At 47.7% G+C, this 20,993-nt stretch overlaps 1 protein-coding gene across 4 annotated transcripts in view; it reads left to right on the plus strand.

Moving 5' to 3' along the window:
• The window catches only part of rptor (regulatory associated protein of MTOR, complex 1), a 145,388-nt gene that overhangs the window by 33,524 nt on the left and 90,871 nt on the right, over positions 1-20,993 (plus strand). For all 4 annotated transcript variants that reach the window (XM_088600061.1, XM_088600063.1, XM_088600064.1 and 1 more), the window contains exon 5: positions 19,172-19,330. In XM_088600061.1, the coding sequence (XP_088456187.1) occupies positions 19,172-19,330 (159 nt within the window). The remainder of the gene's footprint in view (positions 1-19,171; positions 19,331-20,993) is intronic.

Raw genomic sequence — 20,993 nt, forward strand, 5'->3', positions numbered from 1 at the left:
GGAGCTTAAATTATAATGGTCTTGCTTTTGCCCATGGAGATGTTTTGTTGACTTTGCTTTGTGCAGCAGTGGGTTTAAGACAAATAATAAATCTGGACTGAGCATTTTTACTCACGTTTTAAAGGCCGTAGTGTTGCGGAGGGGGTGTGATGGCGCCGCCCCCCCCAGTGTTAGAGGTGTTGTTTGATGAGCAAAAGAGCAAAGGCACAGAAAAAAAAGAACTAAAATGAAACAGTTTCTTTCCATGGACTTTATTTTTCCCGCAAAGCATCGCTGTCTTCTCAAAATCAAATCAATGAAAACAAATACTGTCTGTCTCTGAGCTCTAGCTAAACATTCTTGTTTTCCCTGATGTTTGCGGGCGCAGCTGTCCAGCATCTCAACTCCCAAACATAACCAGACCTTCGGATTTAAATTCTCCCCTTTCCTCGCCACTGTCTCTTTCTTTATCTGTCTTTGTTTCCAGACCTTGACTTGAAGTGTCCTCCCTTTCAGAGATGCCTCTCACCGTCTCGCTTTCACGTTTCCCCTTAGCGCCCTCTTGCTCAGGAGCTTTCCCCTTTCCCTCTTTCCATTTCTCTTGGCTGTTTTCCCTCCCTCTCTCCTGCCTCCTCTGGCTTCCCTGGGCCTCCCCTGCCCCTCACTGCACCACGCAGCCCAGAGAGATGCAGCTCAGGCTCTTGTGTGTTGGCCAGCCCTGGAACTGTAAGTTACCCAGCTGCACAGTTCAAGAACATGAGAGGAGGCCAGTCTGCCCATCCAGAGCATGTGGTAGCCAGTTGCTAATCAATCTAGGGATCTCATCCACCTGTTTCTTAAAAGCAGCAAGGGTATCACCTTCAACAACATGGCCAGGTAGCTTATTTCACTCCCACAATGCTTTGTGTAAAGAATTTTCTCGTTCCCTATTTTTAATGCACTTTCATATGGTAGTGGTACTCCTTTTTTCCAACAGTCATGTTGCTTGTTCACGTTTAATATCAAAGCAGTTGCTTTGAACACCTCTTATCCCCCCTCCCTATAGCAGATGGCTCACATGAGTTGACCCACAGGCCACTCTGGGATGCTTGTCGTTTTCCTCTTGGCCTCGCTAGAAATGAGCCGTGAAGTCGTATAGAGTCTGAGGGGAACCTGCACCTCTGGAGGTGTGTGTGTTTGGGGGGGGGTTCGTGTCAGACAGCTCTCTCTTCCACAGCGGGACATTCCTCTACTGCTCGCGAGCTGCCCGGTTGAACACCGTCGACCTTGAGGGATTGCCGTTGCGTAAGAAGATTGATTTGCTCCCACCTTAAGTATGGGAGAGGAAAAAAAGATGAGACACCACTCAGCTGGAATAGACAAGGAGCAGACCTTGTATCGGAGCAGAGCTGCAGCCTGTGCAGAGGGTAGCTCGGTGCTCTAGGGTTTATTTCCCTACAGGATATTTAATGTTCGGACATATGATGAAAAGCAATCTTGAGACTTTCTTACATTGGGTTCGCACAACCCTGCGCAGAGCTCAGCAGATCACAGTGGCATGTTGTGTATGTTTTGGATAACCCGAGAATGCACACAACCACCCTACCCTGGTCCTTGATGGAAGTGTGCTGCACAGAATGGTTGTAAATCATGGTGAAATAACGGTGGGGGAACAGAAAATGTGTAAAATTGCTGCAAACCTTGGGAGTTGCAAATCAAAGCACCCGTGTTGTGTGATCACAGCAGAGTTGGGAAGTTCGTGCTCTGTGATTGCTGAAAGTGCAGCAGGGTTAGAGCAATATCCGCAGTGCTTTATTACTCCTGAGCCGGGCCCTTCCTGCTGCAGTCTCCAGCACTGACCCGGAAGCAGTGAGCATAGAAGAAACTGCTATGGAGACGGGCTCGATTCCGAATCGCAGAAAAAATGAAAATCACGGATGCACCTTAGCCTTTTCATCTTCACATTCCCAGAGTTCCCTCCTGGGACCTGTGCCAGGACAGAGCAGGCCCGAGCCCTAGAGAACGAGGAGGCGCTGTCTGTCAGATCACACAAGGGGAAACTGCAACCCAGCGAGCTCGGGGGAGGGTGGACAAGCAGCCTCTTGCGATCCCCATGTGTCTTAAGACCCCACTCCTCCACCACAGCGCCCCCAACCTCGAGGAATGCGGGCCGACTTCACTGCGCTGAGCAGTGGGCGACCCTGGGCGAAGGCGAGGGGGAGGGAATAAAAAAAACGACAAGATAAAACAATTTCAGGAAGGTAAAACACTTGTCAGACATGTTGTGGATAGCCCTGATACAGGCAGCAGAGAAGAAAAGGGCTAGCTGTGCTCATCAGACTCCCCCCCGAATTGCTTGGCAACTCATCGCTTTACTGTAAAACAGAATAAACAGATGCTGGCATTTCACTGTGCTGTGGTTGTCTGGAATGCATTATGTATCTGCAGCGCAGGATAAGGCTCATAAACGCAGAAGCAGGGCAAGGTATAATGCCTTTAGAAATTGCTGCGCTAGACAGGCACAGCAGGGTTATGTAAAGTACAGCGGTGCACTATTGAGCACTGCTAATAATGCCGCCGAGGGCGTGAGTTGGTAATAGCTCTGACACCTGATGTGTGAAGGCGCATTCATCTGGGACTGTGTTCTCACAGCACAGAGGGCTGGGGGGCTTGGAAATAGCTCCGGCAAAGGACCCCGGCCCGTTGTGCTGTCCTGCTCTTTTCTGATGTCTCGATTTCTCTAAGGGCCGCCCCGCTGGCTACCCCTCTTGTCTTAGTGGAGTGGATGTTGCCGCAGAGGAAGTGGGGCTCTTTGTCCCGACGGGGGACTGCTTGCGTTGGTTCCCCACCTGACGTGAGTGCGCTGCGTGATGCATTATTCCGTCACTGTGGCTGAACGAGCTTATAGGTGCAATGGGATAATGGGTAGACAGTTATCAGGTTGTCTGTAAGACATTTTCCGAAAAACCATACAGTTTTTTTTTCTAGGCTCTCCGGGAAAGTACGTTTAAAGAAAGGAATATTAAAGCACACCCGGGCACACTCATGCTTTGTAAGGCGCCGTCCTTCGGATGAGATGTAAAACCGAGGTCCTGACTCTCTGTGGCCATTAAAAATCCCAGGGCGTTTCTCAGAAAGAGTAGGGGTGTAACCTCAGCGTCCTGGCCAAATTTTCCCCTGATCTTTACCCATTTATGGCCTCCTAAAAATTCCCCTCTATGAACTGGCTTCATCACTCTGTTCTCCCAATGGAGAGCTGGTGTGTGGGGAGCGGACTGGTGCACTCTGGCTGCTATCGCATCATCCAGGTGGGGCTGCACACTGGTGGTGGTGGAGGGGATCCCCATGACCTGTGTTATATAAGTGCTATATAAGTGTAGGGAATTACTATTATTGTTGTTTTTATTACTAGTATTATTTTATTACATTAAATCTAGGCCATGGGTAAGGTAGGACAAAACATCAGGTGCTGAAAAAGCCATGCCTCTTTTTTGGGGGGGCAAAAAATGAGCAAAGGCTCACTGACGTCTCCAGGGCTCGGTTGTCCTCCTGTGATTGAAGTCCAGCGAAAGGTCACGGTGGAGATGAGGTCATGGCGCTTGAGGGAACAAGCTGCAGCAGACAGCCTAGATCCTCGATCTTAGATCCGTCCCAGGGTTGTCATGGAAGTAGCTAAATATGTCAGCCTTTTGTGCGGTTTATTTTCTTCCTTCTTGGGCATCCCAAGGACGCCGTGGCTTGGTTAGAATGTTTTTCCTTTTCGTTTTTTTCACCTGTCCCTGCAGGGGGAGGCAGGTGGATCCGCTCCACTCTCCCAGCCCGGTTTCTTGCAGAAATCCTGCTGCCGATGACCCAGATACCTCAAGCAGATTGCAGTGCGAGCCGAAGGTGCTGTGGAGGGGAACAGCAGTGCATGTGGCGCTGTGAAGGTTCAAAATCATTGCGGAATAATAAATACCTGCGCTGCAGCGCGCTCGGAGAGGAGGATGCGCAGTGAAGTGAATTCGTTTGAAAGAAAAATGGGGATTTGGAACAGAGGAAGAAAGGAGTTAGATTAAAGGAGGAATTAATTAGATTAAAAGAGGAATACTTGGGGTAGGAAATAAAAGATAAAAGGTTAGGGAGAGGCCACTCCAGTTCTGAACCATTTGGGTCAATGCAGAATGACTTTTGCGAAAAAGTGCTCCGAATTTCAGTCAAAGTGTGTGTGGAAGATGAAAATAGCCATTGATTGTTCAGAAGGGCCTTTTACTGACAAAATAATGGAACAGGTTTGTTTTTTCCCTGGAGGACTCGGACATTTGCAATACCACTCACTCTCAGAGAATTTAGTCAATTATGTATTTGTGCTTTTGCCACCTTCCTCAGTCCTTGCCTGCCAGATGCCAATAGCAGTGTACAGAAGTGCTAACGACAATTACTCTAGGCTCATCTCCTTTACCGATATAAACAGGTGTCAAATTACAAATGACAGGGTGCTTCAGTGTGCTTAATGCTGGCCCTTGGATCTGAGGAGACAGTCACACTACGTGTGAAGGTATGGACAGATCTCTCTAACAGGTACAACTGAAACAAGTTCTGAGGGCAGACAGTGCGACTGAACACTGGTGTTGAAATATTCGTCTTGCCTTTGTACGATATTGGCCTTCTTTTCATTTAGGTGACAGGTGAAAATGCAGTTTACAGAAAGCCTTAAAAGCAGGTTATTTAGTGGTGCTATTTAACGTTTAAATGTATACGTGTCTTTGGTACATCTGGTCACAGCTGTAGGAGTTCTGGGCCTCTAAGTCAGTGGTCCCATATCGTTATATACCAGTTACTTTCTCTTTCGTAATTCTCTGACTTGTCCCTGTCCATGCAACTCTCCTACACACTGTCTTTGCTGAGCTCAAGGGAAGTCCAGGACAAGCCTGTGACTGCACTCCCACTGTGGTCAGATGTGCGAAAAGGGCACAGCACAGTCACCTTGTGAGCGTCACCCCCCATCCTCTCCCCTGCTGGAGCGTGATAGCGGGCCATCGCTGGAACACGCTGAGCTTCGGGACCAAGGGAAGGAGCCGAAAGAGCAGAGCAGGGAGAACGAGAGAAAGGGGGACCGGGAGTGGAGCAGAGAGAGTGAATAGGTGGCAAGCTAATTCATTTCACGACATCCCAGAAGTTCTCATCAAGTTGGGAGTGTTAGAACTGTTTTTTTTTTTTTTTTTTTACTCGGGCTTGAGTGAAGATTCTCACTATGCCTTAGGATGCTTAAAAATGCATGAAGAGCTGGTGAACAGATTCTCAGCGTGTTACAAGATACCAAGAGAATTGCTGGATGTCCCTTTGTTTTGTATCTTTGTTCTGTTGTTATTTAAAAGACTGACAACAGTGGGTACTGTATTAGCAGCTCCTTGCTGTTAAATACCTTGTGTTGCAAGAGTGATCTGGAAGGCACAGTTTCTTTCTGCCTGCAACCTTTTTAGCTTGGGGGCTCAGGGGTTGTGTGGTAGCCGCAAAGGAATCATATTGCACACCCCTACCCTGCAGGTGCATAGTTTTTCTATGTACTGCTTTGAAGCCAGACTGCAGGAGCTCAGATATAATATTTTGCATTAAGCTTATAGATCACCAGTCAAATGCTGCATAGCACAATTATATGCATTATTTAAAGACGCAATGACACATGACTTTGCACTGAGGCACTGAAGGTTCTGCTTTGAGATTGGCAGATTTTTTTAGTAATCGCAGGAATGCTCTGTGCAACACGGTGAGCAGCGAACTCTCTGGGGGGTGGCGTCGCCTGGGTTGTGACAAACTCGGGGTGGCGTTAAAAGGGGTTATGCGTGACCTGCATAGCAGTCCCACAGCAACCCAGCTGGGAGGGGGGGGTTTAATGCCGGAGAGAGGAGCAAGGAGCCTGTAGAGAGCCAATAGCTGGAAGGGGACCAGCATATCTTAGGAGGGAGTGAGTGGGAGGAGTGGCAGCTGTGCTGCTACAACTCAGTGTAGCTGCTAAATGAGTGTGCCAGGGTGCACGCGGACAGCAGAGATAGCATGGGCAGTGCACACCCCAGCAGGCACAACAGAGGTGCCGTCACATACAGAACACAACACGCACACTCGCATGTGTGCTGGATAGGTGTTGTGAATACCCAGCTGCGTGCCGTATGTGGGACCTGTATATGGAATTAGTCAGTTCGCTGGGCTAGGGCATCTTAACCACCGATTCCTAGGAAGAATGGGAGCTCAGTCGACGCGAGAGAGCAGTTTCATTGACAAACACGTACAGATGAGTAAACTGCAGTTTCTCTTTCACTCGATAAATGAGGAAATAACCTGGTTTGGGACAGAGGATGCCAGTGGTGTAAAATGTACAAACGTGCATCACAAGCGTTCAGAAGTGCAGTCATCCTCGAGACACACCAGTTACACTAAGCTCTATTTAAGGTGCAGACGCACATCCTGTGTTCTGTTTGTCTTAACACATAGCCCAAACTCTGCTGGGAGGCAGAAACTTGATTATTTTCCATTTTGTTCTGAGCCGCGGGCTGTTGGTTTTTTATAATTATGAGGTCGCAGGTGTCTCTAAGGTTGAAAATCCATCCTGGAGCCCTCCCCAACTTTCTCCCAAATTATCCCCTTGACAGAAGCACGAGCTCAGTCCTCAGTACAGTAGTGAATCACAGTCTCGCTAATGGCCCCTTCAGCGTATTGGGGTGTATTTATTAAAGTAATGGCGAAGGCTGCTGATGGGGAAGAGTGAATCATAAATGCTTCATTGTCCGGCTGCTCGCCTGCTCCAGTTCAGCCCATAAATCCTCAGCAGGTTGTGCCGCTTTAACACACTCTAGGTGCGCTTTCCCGTTTCCCAGCCCACCTGCTCCACCAGCTCCACTGTTGCTAATGATCGCCTGTGGCATCGACCAGTGTGTTTCTGCCAGAGCCGAATGAGACTCAGGGGTGGGGCTTAGCAGTGCCCCTTAACGGAGGTGATGCTCTGCACATGAGGCCTCACTGAGGCTGGTGACAATGAGGAGTAGCTCTTGACAGGAAGAGGGGCTGCTCCGGCTGTAGATTATACCTCTTATTGATCCAAGCCTGGGAAGGAAGGAGCACTGGGCACTGTGACGCTGGAGCTGCGTGGAACAGGAGGTGTATTTTTAAACGGATCAATAGGTCTAAATTTAAATCCCGGAGTATGACACGTGATCCGACCTGAGATTTGCAATGTTGTGCTTGTGACTCGTTGTCAAAGAGCGCGCGGTCTCCGGGCTGGGAGTGGGGCGGGGGGTTGGGCGGAAGGGGCTGGAAGCACGGCCATTTACTGTAAAATACAAAAAAAGTAACACAGCTATTAGAGAAAAATCCGCTGGGCCGAAAATAGTGTTTGCAGCTCGTGTGATGTTTACTCGCAGGACTCCCTGGCGTCCTGAATACAAGGGGGGCGGCACGCTGGAGACAGGAGGCTCAGATGAAAAATGTGCTTAAGTGGAAGTAGAGAAGGGGCAGCGGGACGAAATGCAAAGAAAACGTGCGCGGTGTGGATGCACGTGGGATATCGTCGAAGAAGGGCAGGGCTGCACCGAGCTGGAAAGCAGCCTCGTCCTTCCTGCAGGTGAAGGTGTCCGTGTTGGCCTCTCTCCGTGCACGCCCCCCTCTCGAGCGGCTCCTCGTCGAGTGGCTCAGTCATGACAGCCCCTGTGGCTGCCGTCACTGCCTAGTTCCAGCCCTGATGAGGCAGACGACAGTCCATAAAGGGTATGTATTTTTGTGGTGGACTGGTGCCTTGCAGACCCATTGGAGGTGTATTCTGTGCTTTCACTTTCATGTCTGAGGGACAGCAGCCTGGCTGCGAGCACGTGGTCCCACATGGTTTGCTGCTTGTGGGTAAAGTGAGATGAGCTCTCTTTCATCTTCGAGGCTGCTAGACCACTCTCCCGCAGACAGGGATCCTGTGTAATGGAATAATTTATGACTGCAGGGAGCCACCAAGCTTGTCATTTTCTCTGTTGGTTTAAAGTAGAAAAGAATTTGTTCTGGGACTTATAAAGCTGTAAATCTCTTAGTGTAATTGAAATCCACCTCACTGTAGTCTACAGCTCGGGACATGGGGACCCGTGCGTGATGGTAAAAGTGATGGATGCTGCATAGCTTGACGGAAAGGAGTTTGGTTTAAAATAGTTAATCAATGCACATTCACTGCATGTAGATGCTGTGGGAGGATATAATGAAGCCATGATGTGATATATGGTACCTAGGATGTCTAAACTGAAGCATACTTGACCCAGCTCTTTGCAGTTTACAGGTATTGGTCAGAGTGAAAAAATAAGGTGCTGAACAAGTAAAGACTTCTCTGGAACTGCAAAGACTGAATGGACGCTATCCTCTTGTCCTTGCAGTTTAACCCCCCCCAAGTATCAAGTAGGAGTGTGGCTCCCTGCACATACCTGGCCTGTTTAAGATAAGATAAGACTTTATTGATCCCGAAGGGAAATTGATGTTTGAAATTGACTGTTTGGAAGAGCTTGTAACATTGAGATTGAGGTATTTGACCGCTACAGATCTTAGGGCTGCATGAGTGGTGCAAATTCCAGTCGTGGCTGGAAGCAGAGCGCCGGCAGTTCAGCCCTCAGGTTTAGCAGCAGTCTCTCATAGGGCCCACAGATGAGATGAGGGGGGGGGTGTGGGGTTGGGGCGTTTGGACAGCATCGCCTGTAGCCCGACCAAGGCCACTGATCGCTACCAGGCCGGGGAAGAGGCCCCGCGTGCACACGTCCTTGATCTCTGCACCCCGAAACCGCTCGGTGGGTGCCAGCAGTGGCTGGGGAGACCGCTGTCTCCCGTTCTGGGACAAGGCCCCTCTGTAAAGATCTCAGAGTGCCGCAGCCCCGTCTCTCGTCAGGCAGTCTGGGAAGGCAGTCTGTGGAAACCGACAGGCACCCGTCAGGTGGTTAACGGAATGATTGCTATTCCGGCTACATCAGCCAGTTTGGCTTGTTTAATTTAATGATGGCAAATATAAATCTTGTGATTTAGACATCTTCTACCGACACGCGCGCACACGCATCTGTGTTCAAGCGCTTGTCTGCTTTAATTAGACAAGCACACGGGCGCACGCACACACACACAGCAGTACACCACATATCTGTGCCTTGTCCCAACAACCTAGTAGTTTGGTCTTGTCAGTCTTTAAATTGGCCAACTTCTGTTTTTTGCGTTACATTACATATACCCTTTATTTTAATTGGTTGTCCTCTGGATATAACCAATGTGTTTTAAATTCTTCTGCTCTGTTGGCACCAGATCAGCGCTTCACAGCTCTGAGTAAAGCACTAGGTTGTATTTCAGTATCCCCTGATCCACGCAGGTTTACGTAGTCTGTGGATCACCGCAACGTTCATTCAGATCAGTCCCTAGACTTTTGCTGTCATTGTAGTTGTAGGACTGTTGCACACAATGAATGTTTTTATATTCCAGCCTCTTACCTTACAGACTGTAAATAATGCTTCTCTTCTTCAGTGCCAGAGTTCTCAAACCTGAAAGTGGTGTTTAATCCAGCTCCAATCAGAATGGTTGGCTGCATGTATGACAAATGTAATTTTTGGTGTGAGATCTTGACAATCCTTCAGGAAAAATAGCTTAATTCTGGCATTGTGCCTTAGGCTTTTATAGGCAACAAGTCCTATCTGTCCTCATGTTAAACTACAGTCTCCTATGCCACACTGTCCTAAATCTGTGTGAGATATCCTGACATTGACCATCTTTCTGTCTCCGAGACGCTGCTTGCACCTTTGAATCCTGCTGGAGGGGCTAAATGTCGATTGTGACATGCCGCATGGTCTCGCGTTCTGTCCATGCCTCTGCTGTCCCCCCTCTCCATTGAAGAGCACGAGAGAGATTCCCGACAAGAGGAACTCTTTCCACTCATCTTGCTCATTGGCTGCCTGTGGATCTGGCTGCCAATTGCATGTCTTGTCAGTAATGTCAAAGTAAATCTGCCTCAGCAGTCAGACTGGGCAATGTGTCATCCCTAGACACGTACACATCTCGGTGTAAAGGCGCACAAAATGCTCTCACCCTCATATGATAGTCCTCATAATTGTGATTTGTGTCCTTGTTTCGTTGCTGGCCCTCAAAGCATCTAGTGACGTTTGACACTTTTATGTACTGTCAAGCCTCCCTGATGATATAGTCCGTTCAGAACTTGTAAGAGAAGCCTTGTGATATGCGTGTGTTCATATGATGGCCCCTTCAGAGTCCTGGGTCCTTGTTCAGCTGCATGCTGATTCTCTGTGTTCTTTTTCACCTGTGACTCAGCTAAAAAGATGTTACTGTTGACCCCTGGGCTCCACTGGAGAGAGAGTGAAGGTGGAAAAACTAAGGCAGAAGCCCCACAGAAGTTGAAATTTGCACTTCTAACACATTTTTAATATATTTCTAACAAATGTTTATCATGCTTTCCCAACACCTTAATGAGTTCTGCGAGGTTTTGATCTTGCCTGAATGAGCTGCGCTGAGCTTTTCTAAATTAATAGGGAATTTACATCCTGAAGGCCCACTCATGATACAGCGAGATGCAGCCTGGAGAGGCAGAAGAATGAAACTTCCTGTCTTCTGGTGGGAGCCAGTTGGCAGCCACTCAGGCTGCTGTGCGTTTCAGAGACTGAGCTGGAGTGAAGGGCGCACACTTGAAGGGTCCTTTTGTATAGGTGACAGGGCTAAGGAGTCAGGCAAAAGGAAACAGAAATGAGTTGTGGAATTGGCAAGCTTTCCTTTTAGTTTTCATTACCTACAGAGGCCAGTGTATGTACTGTTTATTTAATCAGGTTCTGTACAAACAAGTAAGGCCGTCACTTTGCTAACTTTGATGTTCCAGCCAGGAATGAAGCTAGTAGAGGAGTTACAGCTGGGTGGGCATGTTGGGAGGGAGGAGCTGTCCCTGGACCTGTCACTGCTAGGGACCTGGCTGTATCACAGTTTAGGGATGAGAGAAATCGATGAGGCGATTGTCCTCTGACCTCCAGAAACTCCAGTCCTTCCTCCTCTTCCTATAAATAATAAAAGGCAATTACCTGGTACAGCACGGACACAGATAGGAATTGATTAATTGCGCCTTGTCAGGCCCACTTGAGTGTTGTTTGCATCAGGAAGTGTGCCAGCTTCTTAAAAAACAGTTCAGACTCCATTAAAAGTGCGTCTGCTGTGCAGATCCTAGGGTGATTGAAAGCTGTTTAATTTGATGTTATTACCCATGTATTTTAGGCTTCGTGTTTAACAATTAAACCTGGCATCTTAGAAGCAGAACAAGATGGTGTGTGTTTAGGGAAGGGTACTTGGGGCTGGCCTGTTGCTTTTTGAGTGTTGCCTTTTGGTTTCTATTGGTAATGCTTGTTGAATTTACAGAATCCCTGAGTAATGTGTGCTTCTTCTAATGGGCTTAAGTATTGCTGATTGGTGTCCTAACACAGATCTCATAACAGCAGCCAGGAATATAAGTTGCTTAGGCAGATAACTTATGTTTTTGGTTGGAGGAGCAAGAAGTCGCCTTAATCCCCATTCCTGATTGTTTGACAAAACATGTTTGAAAAAAAAAAATCACATGGTGCCATTTGAGTCTAGATTTACATGCCACGTCCGAAGTCCTGTCGCTAAGCATTCTCTGGCAGCCTTGGGTTATTTCTTTTTTTCTTTAAAATGTAGAAAAGTGTGGAAAAGTGTTTTGAAAGTTGGGGTGGGAGACAGGATATTTAGCCACCTTCCTGTGGCGTTTGCAAATCATCCAGGAACTGGGCAACTTTTCCGTTGCAAACAGAAGGCACTGAGCTGTCCACCAGTGCTGTAGGAGTGCGGAGCAAACTGCCAGCTTCCATGTTGTGGATGCTGAGTCACTGGGGGCACTGGAGGAGAGTCTTCGTGGGGTTCTTGGATCGCCGCGACCCGAACAGCCGGGTGAACAAGATGGAGCGACTGGCCTCCCTGCCGCCCCGGCGCCACTGTTGTTCACGTTCCCATGAGTCACCACCGCGAGAGCCGTCGCTCTGCAGCTCCGGAGGTGGAGCGGCTCTGGAACGAGAGGCCCGGCGCCCGCGTCTCGGCGCGGGATGGGTCCGGTCCAGCCACACACCACACACATTGTGCTCTGTCAAACTCCCTGCACTTTACATAATCCTGTCGCTTAGTCATGCAAACAGTCACATTATTTGCCTCACGCTGACACTCCACGTCGTCTCACAGCAGTTTTTGGCCACAAGACGCACATTCTGCTCTCCTCTCCAGAGAAGCTGTCCAGAATTTATAACGCTGTTATGTAGTCGACACATTGGCTGGCAAGAGGCGCAAGAAAAAAGAGAGGGATTAAAAGCAAATATTCAGACTCGCGCACATGTATGTGTAAATGTAAAAAGAAATCCAGTCCTAGTGATAAACACAGTATTTAAAGATTAGAAATGTATAAAAATGCTTGTTGGTATATTATTGTATTCTCTCTAAGGCGCATAAAACGATCCTTTATTACCGCTCTAGTGAGATTCTGTATCAGTTCTACTTCTGGGGGCAGAAATGAAAGAGACTGATAAACCAGGTGAGGGAGGATAGAATTTTCCCCCCCCACATTACCACACTTTCATTTTTTTACTATTTTCTAGTCAGATTTAGAACCTATTCTTAAAATAGCTCCCTGCGTGTGACTTTATCATTAAAAGAACCTAATTATAACCCTAGCAGCGAGAAATAGCAGTCCATTAATATGTTCCCAGCCAATTCACTTTGAGCTGGAGTTATAATACTGAGTCTATACAGGCTCAATGTCATGTCACTCTAGCAGAGAAGGAGCTGTGTGAATGGTCATTTGCCATGCGCTGAGCTTGTTTTTCAGAATACTTTATCAGTGTAGTCTTCAGAAAGCCATCGCTATACCAAGCTGCTCATTTACAAGTTTTGAATCTGCACTGACTGGGTTTAGCAATCTTGGAATAACCAGATATTTTCAGGGAAGTGCTGTTAGTTTTGGCAAGACCACTTTGATGGGATCAGTCGAACTTTTTTCACTCATCCTGAGCGCAAAAGTGGGATTCCTTTGAGCCATGCAGCGTGCAGGAGAGATGGTTTGGCGATGCGTAGAGCAAGCTTGTGTCAGGTGGAGGCCAGCAGAACTCGTTTTGATTAGTCTTCTTGGCTGCATTTAATTACTTTGCAAAACTTGGTGGAGCCCCAGTCTCTCAGGGCAGATGCCTGTGTTATTGCACTGCGATAATGCAACCTGAATTGGCATAAGACATTTCTCTGCAGAGGGCTCAGCTAAGGCACTATCCTCAAGTGTGCTCGGATTTGCATGATGAATTGAATGGGGGGATTAAAATGAAAGGATGATGAACAGTTAATATTTTGTATGTTGATGTGCGGGGTGGGGATTTGGAAGAATGTTAGTAAACTAAGACGTAGGCAGCTGAACTGAATGTTTCGCTTTTTTTTTTAAGTTCAGCTCCCCTCTGAGTGAATGCAAGTTATGTAGCAGTGTCATTCATGTTTTTTTCATTCAGCTCAGTAGCAGAAGGAAAGGTACCAGTGAACTGCGGGGCCAACCGAGGACACTAGAGTTTGTCCCAAAAAACTTGGTTTTTATTGTAGGCAGCTCCAGTAGCAAGCCTCTCACAGTTTCCCGATTGCCCAGGTGCAATGACCACTGTATTTGGAAGACCGCGTTTAGGAAAGCTCTGCCAGGAGATTGGACTTTGTTTTTACACCTGAAAGCACTTGAACTCCTTCCTTGCACTGAAGGGGTGAGGCATACTTCTGTCTCTCCCAGTGAAATACAGATTTTAAAGACCGTGTTGCAGAAGGATCAAGTTCAGGTGGATGTGAAAGAGCCACTCTGTTTCACATCCCCACGCCTTCCTGTCATTCATGTCCTGGGAAGTCTAGAAAATCGAGAAAATGCCCCGTCAGCTCCTCAGTGCACACGAGGCTCTGAAGTACCCGGCACAGAGGGGCCAAGGTCCTGCAATGTCAGATGTCCCGGGACGTTTCTGTTCCAGTAGTACAGCCGCAGAGAGAATATTGTAAACCCGAAGACTTGATGCGTTTGTGCAGAGCTCTACAGTTCTGCGTGTCTGCGTTTCATGCTGCTGTGATCCCAGTGGGGCGGGCATGTGGCTTTTTGGGTCTTTTTGTGTGTAAAGTGCGTTTGATCCACTCCTGGCTCTGGTCCAGCTCTGCAGAGCTGTGCAGTGACATGGGATCTTGGCCAGAAGGGATGGAAGCCGGCTCTGTCTCTGTCTAGTGAGTTGTCCCTTGGTATTGGTAATGTCCTTGTCTCATTTTCTAAACGCGTTCATAATCTTCATGGTCGCCTTGCAGTGGTGGGAGCAAGATGCAGAGGACAATCTAAAGTTCACACACAATGCAATGGATGGTAAAAGACAAATCACCACAATAATCGATTGAACTGTAAACAAAAACAGATATCCTAATAACCAGTTCAGTGTAATGCATGTGTATATAAATATTCAGGTTTTAGGGTTTTGGACAGGCACATGGGGAGTAGTTGTCATTTCGAGACCTTACTGTATTTTCATCAGAGCGCATACATTTTAACTCGTGAAACATGCATTGTTAACCTCCTGAGGTCCTGTTCATTCCATTGTTTCCTCCACACTAGTTCCCCTCAGGCGCTGTGTGGTGTATATTATTAAAGGTCAGAGATAATAGGCAAAAAGAAGAAACTTTCAGCTCTGCAGATTCCCCATCTCCTCATCTACAATATGTGAACATTTTTCTTTTTATAAGCTGAACCGTCACGTATGAGAAAACGACATAACACAAGTACCACCTAAATGGAGAGGCAGCATTTGCCCTCAAACGCTAATTTGTGCAATAAAAACTGCAAATAATTTGTGAAGTCCTGACACTCTGTACGGAGCTGTGCAGGGGCTCCAGCTCTGTCAGGATCATTAGGCAGGATCATTGTAAAGATTAGTTTTTGCCCCCAGCATCATAAAGTATTCTGAATGCTTCACCATCTCTTGATCCGGTCTCATGCTTTGTGGTTTGTATATGATCACCAAAAGGATCTAGGTTCCTTGAAAATTGTACTCTGCATGTACTCTTTATCTCTGCATTGGATATAGCTTACGTCCATTTATAATCCGGGAAAAACAGATGAGTCGAAGGCCCCGAGTCAGGCCGAGTAACGCGGTGAGGCTGGATGAGGAGTGTTTCCGCATGGCCACGGTTTCGTGGGATTAAAGTTGCATCGGATCCATCGAACACTGCAGATGAGGGGTAAGGTCTCTGATCCTGCTCTGAGCACAAGCTCCTTAGAATCAAAACAATAAAAAGTTCAAATACGAAGCGAAATGAGCAGAATCCTAGGATTAAAAGCTGACAATCCTTCAGCTGCAGTGTCCCGGGAGCCTGTGAGTGCTGTTATGTAATGTAACGCAATGCTGAAGGCGAACGGAGAGCCTCCAGGCCACTGAAGGAGGGCATTGTTGTCTGTTTTCATCTGAAGGGGTATGTATGCTTCAGCCGACCCAGCATGCTAGTTTTATTCCAAAGGCGCTCAATTTTTTTTATGGTCCGTTCCAGATGGCAAGAGGAAATTGCTGACTGAATGGAGGCAGGCCGTGAAGGTGGCAGACAGCAGTGGAATTTTTTGTTTTCAGTTATTTGAAATAATTTAAATCGGGCTCCTGTTTGCGGTGATCGTGCTTCGGTAGCTCGGATAGCCATTACGATTTTGTGGTGTTTAAAAAAAAATAAAAATCCAGTGTAGAGGAGCTGCAGGGTATGGAAGTCATGCTGAGATAAGATAAGATCCCTTTATTGGCCATATAAAAATTATTGCATTAGGAATTGTCTTTTCGCATACCAGCTCTCAGTGGGGAGGAGAGCAGAGTGATGAAGCCAGTTCAGAGATGGGGATTATTAGGAGGCCATGATTGGTAAAGGCCAGTGTGTACTTGTCGAGAAACACCCTGGAATTTTTAATGACCACAGAGAGTCAGGACCTCGTTTTTATGTCTCATCTGAAGGACGGCGCCATTTTACACTATAGTGTCCCCATCACTATACTGGGGCAGTTGGACCTACACAGACTGCAGGGTGAGCGCCCCCTACTGGCCCCACTAACACCTCTTCCAGCAGCAACCAACCTGGTGTATCATCCAGGTACTGTCCAGGCTCACACCTGTCTTGCTTTGGTAGGCTGCAAGTTGTGAGTTGCAGGGTGATATGGCTGCTGTCAATTTCTATATACATATGAATTTCATGTAGGTTGGCCAGCCTTCAGAGGATTTTGCAGTGTAGCTCACAATAGAAATGCAACAATTATGCTCCGAGTGGCTGAATTGTGTGGAAAACAAATAATGGCCACATAGTATACTCATATGTGCCTGTCAAAATATAATTTGTTTCGTTTTCTGGCGTTGTTATAGGCAAAATGAGGTCGTCACATTCGCTAATTATAATGCACTGAACTGTGCTGGGCTTAACTAAATGTGTTATACTGTGTTATATTTCAGTGGAGATAGTGGAAATTGTCCACATAAGTACAGGATAATTTCATTTCAGATGCCTCTCCATCAGTACTCTCAGCTCAATTGGGTTATTAAGTTCTTAAATTTAGACCACAGACTGCAAGGGCCTGTAAAATGTTAGTTTTATTTTTTTTTTATCCTTCATCTCTTCGCATTCCCAGTTAGTATTGACATTAAGCCTTAAAATGTAGGAAGTCCTTTCTGAATGCGATTGAGTTCCATTATCGCAGCCTTTTGTAATGGCTCGTCATAGTAGCCCCCTGCTCTCCACTCTGCCTGGACAGCATGACTGCTGGGTCTTCTAGAGATGGCCAGGAGCTCCCCCTGCAGGCCTGACGGGGCAAGTGACACCCTTTCTCTGCTTCACACAGCTGGGGCTCTATCCTACTCCCTCCTGAGCTTCAACAGTGCCGTAGGAGCAGCAGGACTCTTAAAGTTGCCTTTTGAGTCAGTCCTTTCCTATCTTTGTTTTTGTAGTATTTGATACTTCAGGTTGTTTATTTCCGCCTTCCCCAGAAGTAATGTAGTAAGCAGATCTGCTTCCGAGAAGGACCCAGGTGGATGCTGCACATTGGTGGTGGTGGAGGGGAGCCCCATTACCTGTAAAGCGCTTTGAGTGGCGTTTCCAGAAAAGCGCTATATATAAGTGTAAGCAATTATTATTTACTATTAATCCAATAGGATGTGGATCAAGAGCACACCCGGGTGTTTTGATACTGGATGTCTAATCATACATCTCGAAACATTTGTCTCGGTACCAAAGATCAGAGTTTTCCTTATTATAAGATATCGCATTATCAAGTACGAATTTGCACATCGGGACCCCAGGGAGTAGCATAGTAATTGACTTCCACATGGAAATGCCACATCATCTTCGTCTACTGTAAGGTACAATACACCGGCAAAATGTGTCTGTTTGGATACAGGATACTTGTACTTGGTAAGGAAAGGTTTTTGCTGCAGACTGTGAAAGGGGAGATGAAGGTTTAATAAGAGTGCTGTGATGTTCAGGCCTGGCTCACTGGTGAGGTGAGCCTTAATGAATGCACTGTGAACAAACAGGCTGTATGTAACATCTGATTATGTAAGATCTTACTATTTGGGAAACTGAGCCAGGCAGATGGATTCCAGCTGGAAAGGTTTGGAAAAAAAAAAACTGAAAGTGTCTGTTTTCTCCACAGACTGCTGATGAGACTCAAGATATGCTATCACAGGGACTGGCCATGTGGCTGTCGTTACTTCAGTCACAGAGGCAGTTGGATTTAGACATCTTACTTTGTAACGGAGAAGTGCAAAGCCGTCATAGCTGTGTGGATCTTAACTAATCTCACAATGAGGTTTCCAAGCAAATGCATTGGGAGAGATTAGTTGCTGATCCCATGCTGTCGAGTTTCTCAGATATCTTGCAGCCTAGAGGAATACAGCTCAAAGGTTCAGGGGAAAGTGTGGGGCCATGCTAGCTATTATTTAGTAGTAGTATTGGTCTAGAATTGTGTTCAATGTGAATTGTCCTCTCGTAGTTGCAATTCTCTGTTGATCTTTATCCATGATGTACTGGATTGTAGTCGTTATTCTGTAGTGACTGGTCTATGCTGTACTGTAGCTGCAGTTCAGTAACAGTATTGGGCTGCAGTGTCTTGCTGTTCTATTTCTAGTCTAATGAGCCATTTTAACTGAACTGAAATATATTTTATAGTGTGGTTTTGACAGTCATTCTCAATTTTAAAATACGGATGCAGATTACATGGCAAAAAATCTTTTTTTTTTTCAGAAAGAGAAGTGAGGTGTTCCTGTTTGCCCCTCCCTAGGAGGGGAGATTTCTAAGGATTATGGCCGGGGGGGGGAATCCTAGCCTGACTGTCAGTGTCATTCTTGGCTTATTCAGGATCAGTTGTGTTTGTGATGCGTGTTGTCTATTTGTCCCTGTGGGGTCTAATCCCGGGGCTTGTGGGCCTCCTGCTCCACATTTGTGAGACAGCGACAGGTATTAATACCCCCAACCCCCCCCTGCCCCCATCTGTGCCTCAGTGTACCTGTCTCTCCACAGATGTACAGGCTGGGATAAAAGGGCCGGGTAGATTAAAGCTTTAAAAATTGAATTAATCAGCCCGTGAAAGAAGCCGAACGCAAACCAGAATTCGTCCTATGAATTTGCTAAGGTAAAGAGATAAGAGTTGCGATTGGAAACATATTTTCTGATAAGATTTCAGCTGTAAGGCCCCGTTTTCTGTTCCGGCTGTCAGTGCGGTCTCGTGCTTGTCTAGTGATCACGCATTTCCCATGTTGCAGCTTCAGTGTGGGGTGAGGAGGGCCGGGGCGCCTGCCGAGCTGGACTGCATAGGCGACTGCTGCCCTGGCAGTGTGCTGCTAGCGGACTGGCGATTTTGCACTGCGGCAGAGTGCGAGATTCCCTGTTGTACTGTAAAAAAAGGACAAAAAGCTGCCTTCAAATGCCTTTTTTTTTAGAGGCATCGTAAGTGCAACACACACCACTTGTTAAGCGCATTGCTGCAGGAGGCCCAGTGTGTTCGGATCCCGACACGCGAGCGGCCGACATGGTGCAACGCAGGGGTGCAGGTCCTGATGTGGGGGGCAAGTGGTTTTCTTTCGGAAGGGTGGCAGTGGAGCACCAGCAGTGCAGACCCGTGCCTCAGCTGTTCTCTCTCTCTCCCTCCCTCCCTCCTCTTCGGCCCTTGCAGGCTCGCTACAAGCAGAGTCTGGACCCCACGGTGGATGAGGTGAAGAAGCTGTGCACCTCCCTGCGCCGCAACGCCAAGGAGGAGCGGGTGCTGTTCCACTACAATGGGCATGGCGTGCCGCGGCCCACCGTCAACGGAGAGATCTGGGTTTTCAACAAGGTATGGCGCCGCCCTGTTGGCCCTGCTCACAGCTGGCCCCTGCTGGCTGCTTCTGCCCGGCGCTTGGTCCTGGAGGCTCATAAAGAGGTCTGATTGCTCAGATCCTTTATGTGCACGTTTAGCAAGGCCTTGTCTTGCTAATCGCCAGACCCAGTGCACCTGACCTGCGAGTGCTGGGCGTTCTGCTTGCACGTGTCTTGGAGCTGTCAGACCTCTCTGGGGAATTCGCCGTCCGTGTCCAGAAAAACCACGGCGTGTAGCGTTTGTGGCAAAGGCCTGCCGCCTGCATATCCTGCACGCAGTCAAGCACGTAACGGGCAGTGTTTATTTTAAAAAGCCACAGAGATTATCTTTCAAAAAACATTCTTTTTTTTTTTTTTACTTTTGTCGTTGTTTTTACTATATTCAAATATAGTAAAAATTAAAAGTGTAACGCAGACTGGGAAAAGGTTCGCTTCCTGTTGAACTTGGCTCCACGGCACTTGTCAGCGTTAGCTGGGGGGGGTGCTTGGGGGGAGAGCTGATTTCCACAGGGCCCAGCAGTGGAAGCGAGGGGTTTTTGGGGGTAGAGGGGCTCCTGTGGGGATCAGGAGGCCAGGGCGAGTGCCTGTGACAGAGGGATGCGTGCTTGTCCGGCCCGGCTTGGCCCTCCGTGTCACACGGGGCCATGTTCCTGCGCAGCACGTTTCCCTGCCCCTACCTGCGCGGCTAATCCGTGACTCCGAGCCAATTTCCGCTGTGTCCATGTTTTCATCCTCGCCAATCCATTCATCCTTTTGTAGTTTTTGTTTTGCTGAGAGATTGAGGTCTCATTTTTATTTTTATGATTCTCCCCCCCCCCCCACCCCCTTGCCCATCATTCACTTTTCTCATTACAGCGTGTCATGTCTCCTCCGCTAAATCCCTGAAAGCTGGTTGGGATGAGCAGGGTGCTGATCCTAACGAACAAATACTCTGAGATCCCCTACGCCGCTGCCGGGCCCCCAACGGCCTGTTTGTCCGCTGCGTCCGGTCCGGTCCGGTCCGCTGCTGTAGCACTGTGAGCCGACGGGCCTCAGACTGGCTCGGGTCCACATTGAGGGCCGGCGGCTCTCATCCCGAGCGGGCCCGGGTCAGCCAGGGGAGGGGGAGGGTAGTTTCGGTTCTGGAGTTGAGCCGAAGAACTCATAACTCACAAAAACCCCAGAGAGAAGCTGCTATCGTGCCAAGATGACATTGATCTGAACTCGCAACGGTGTTTTCTTTTGGTTTACAACTAGATGATATATTACCGTGCGCTGACCCGGCCCGTGAAGCTGTGAGCAAAGCAGCCCGGAAAGGAAATGTGTAATTAAATGGAAACATTTGGATGTACATAATAGATGTGAGATTAGATCTTGGAGCTCCAGCCCCGCAATGTGATGTTTCTTACCATGTGCTCTGCCCCCTGTGGTAAGAGGACAGCTGGAAGACGTGTGACGGATCTTCAGATGACAAATTACAGATCGTTAGACAGATTCGCAGTTTTGACGTGTTGTGAATGGGTCAGGTTTCAACATGTGGCCCATTTGGATCGTGCTGTTTGTGTCTTAGATGAAAAGCCGGCGCTTGGCGTGGTTCACGGCCGCTGTCATCTTATTATTACTGTTGTGTTTAAGTGGCCTTACACACAACAGTCTGCCTC

This window comes from Lepisosteus platostomus, chromosome 11 (assembly GCF_059453375.1).
Source record: "Lepisosteus platostomus isolate fLepPlt1 chromosome 11, fLepPlt1.hap1, whole genome shotgun sequence".
Classification (NCBI taxonomy): domain Eukaryota; kingdom Metazoa; phylum Chordata; class Actinopteri; order Semionotiformes; family Lepisosteidae; genus Lepisosteus; species Lepisosteus platostomus.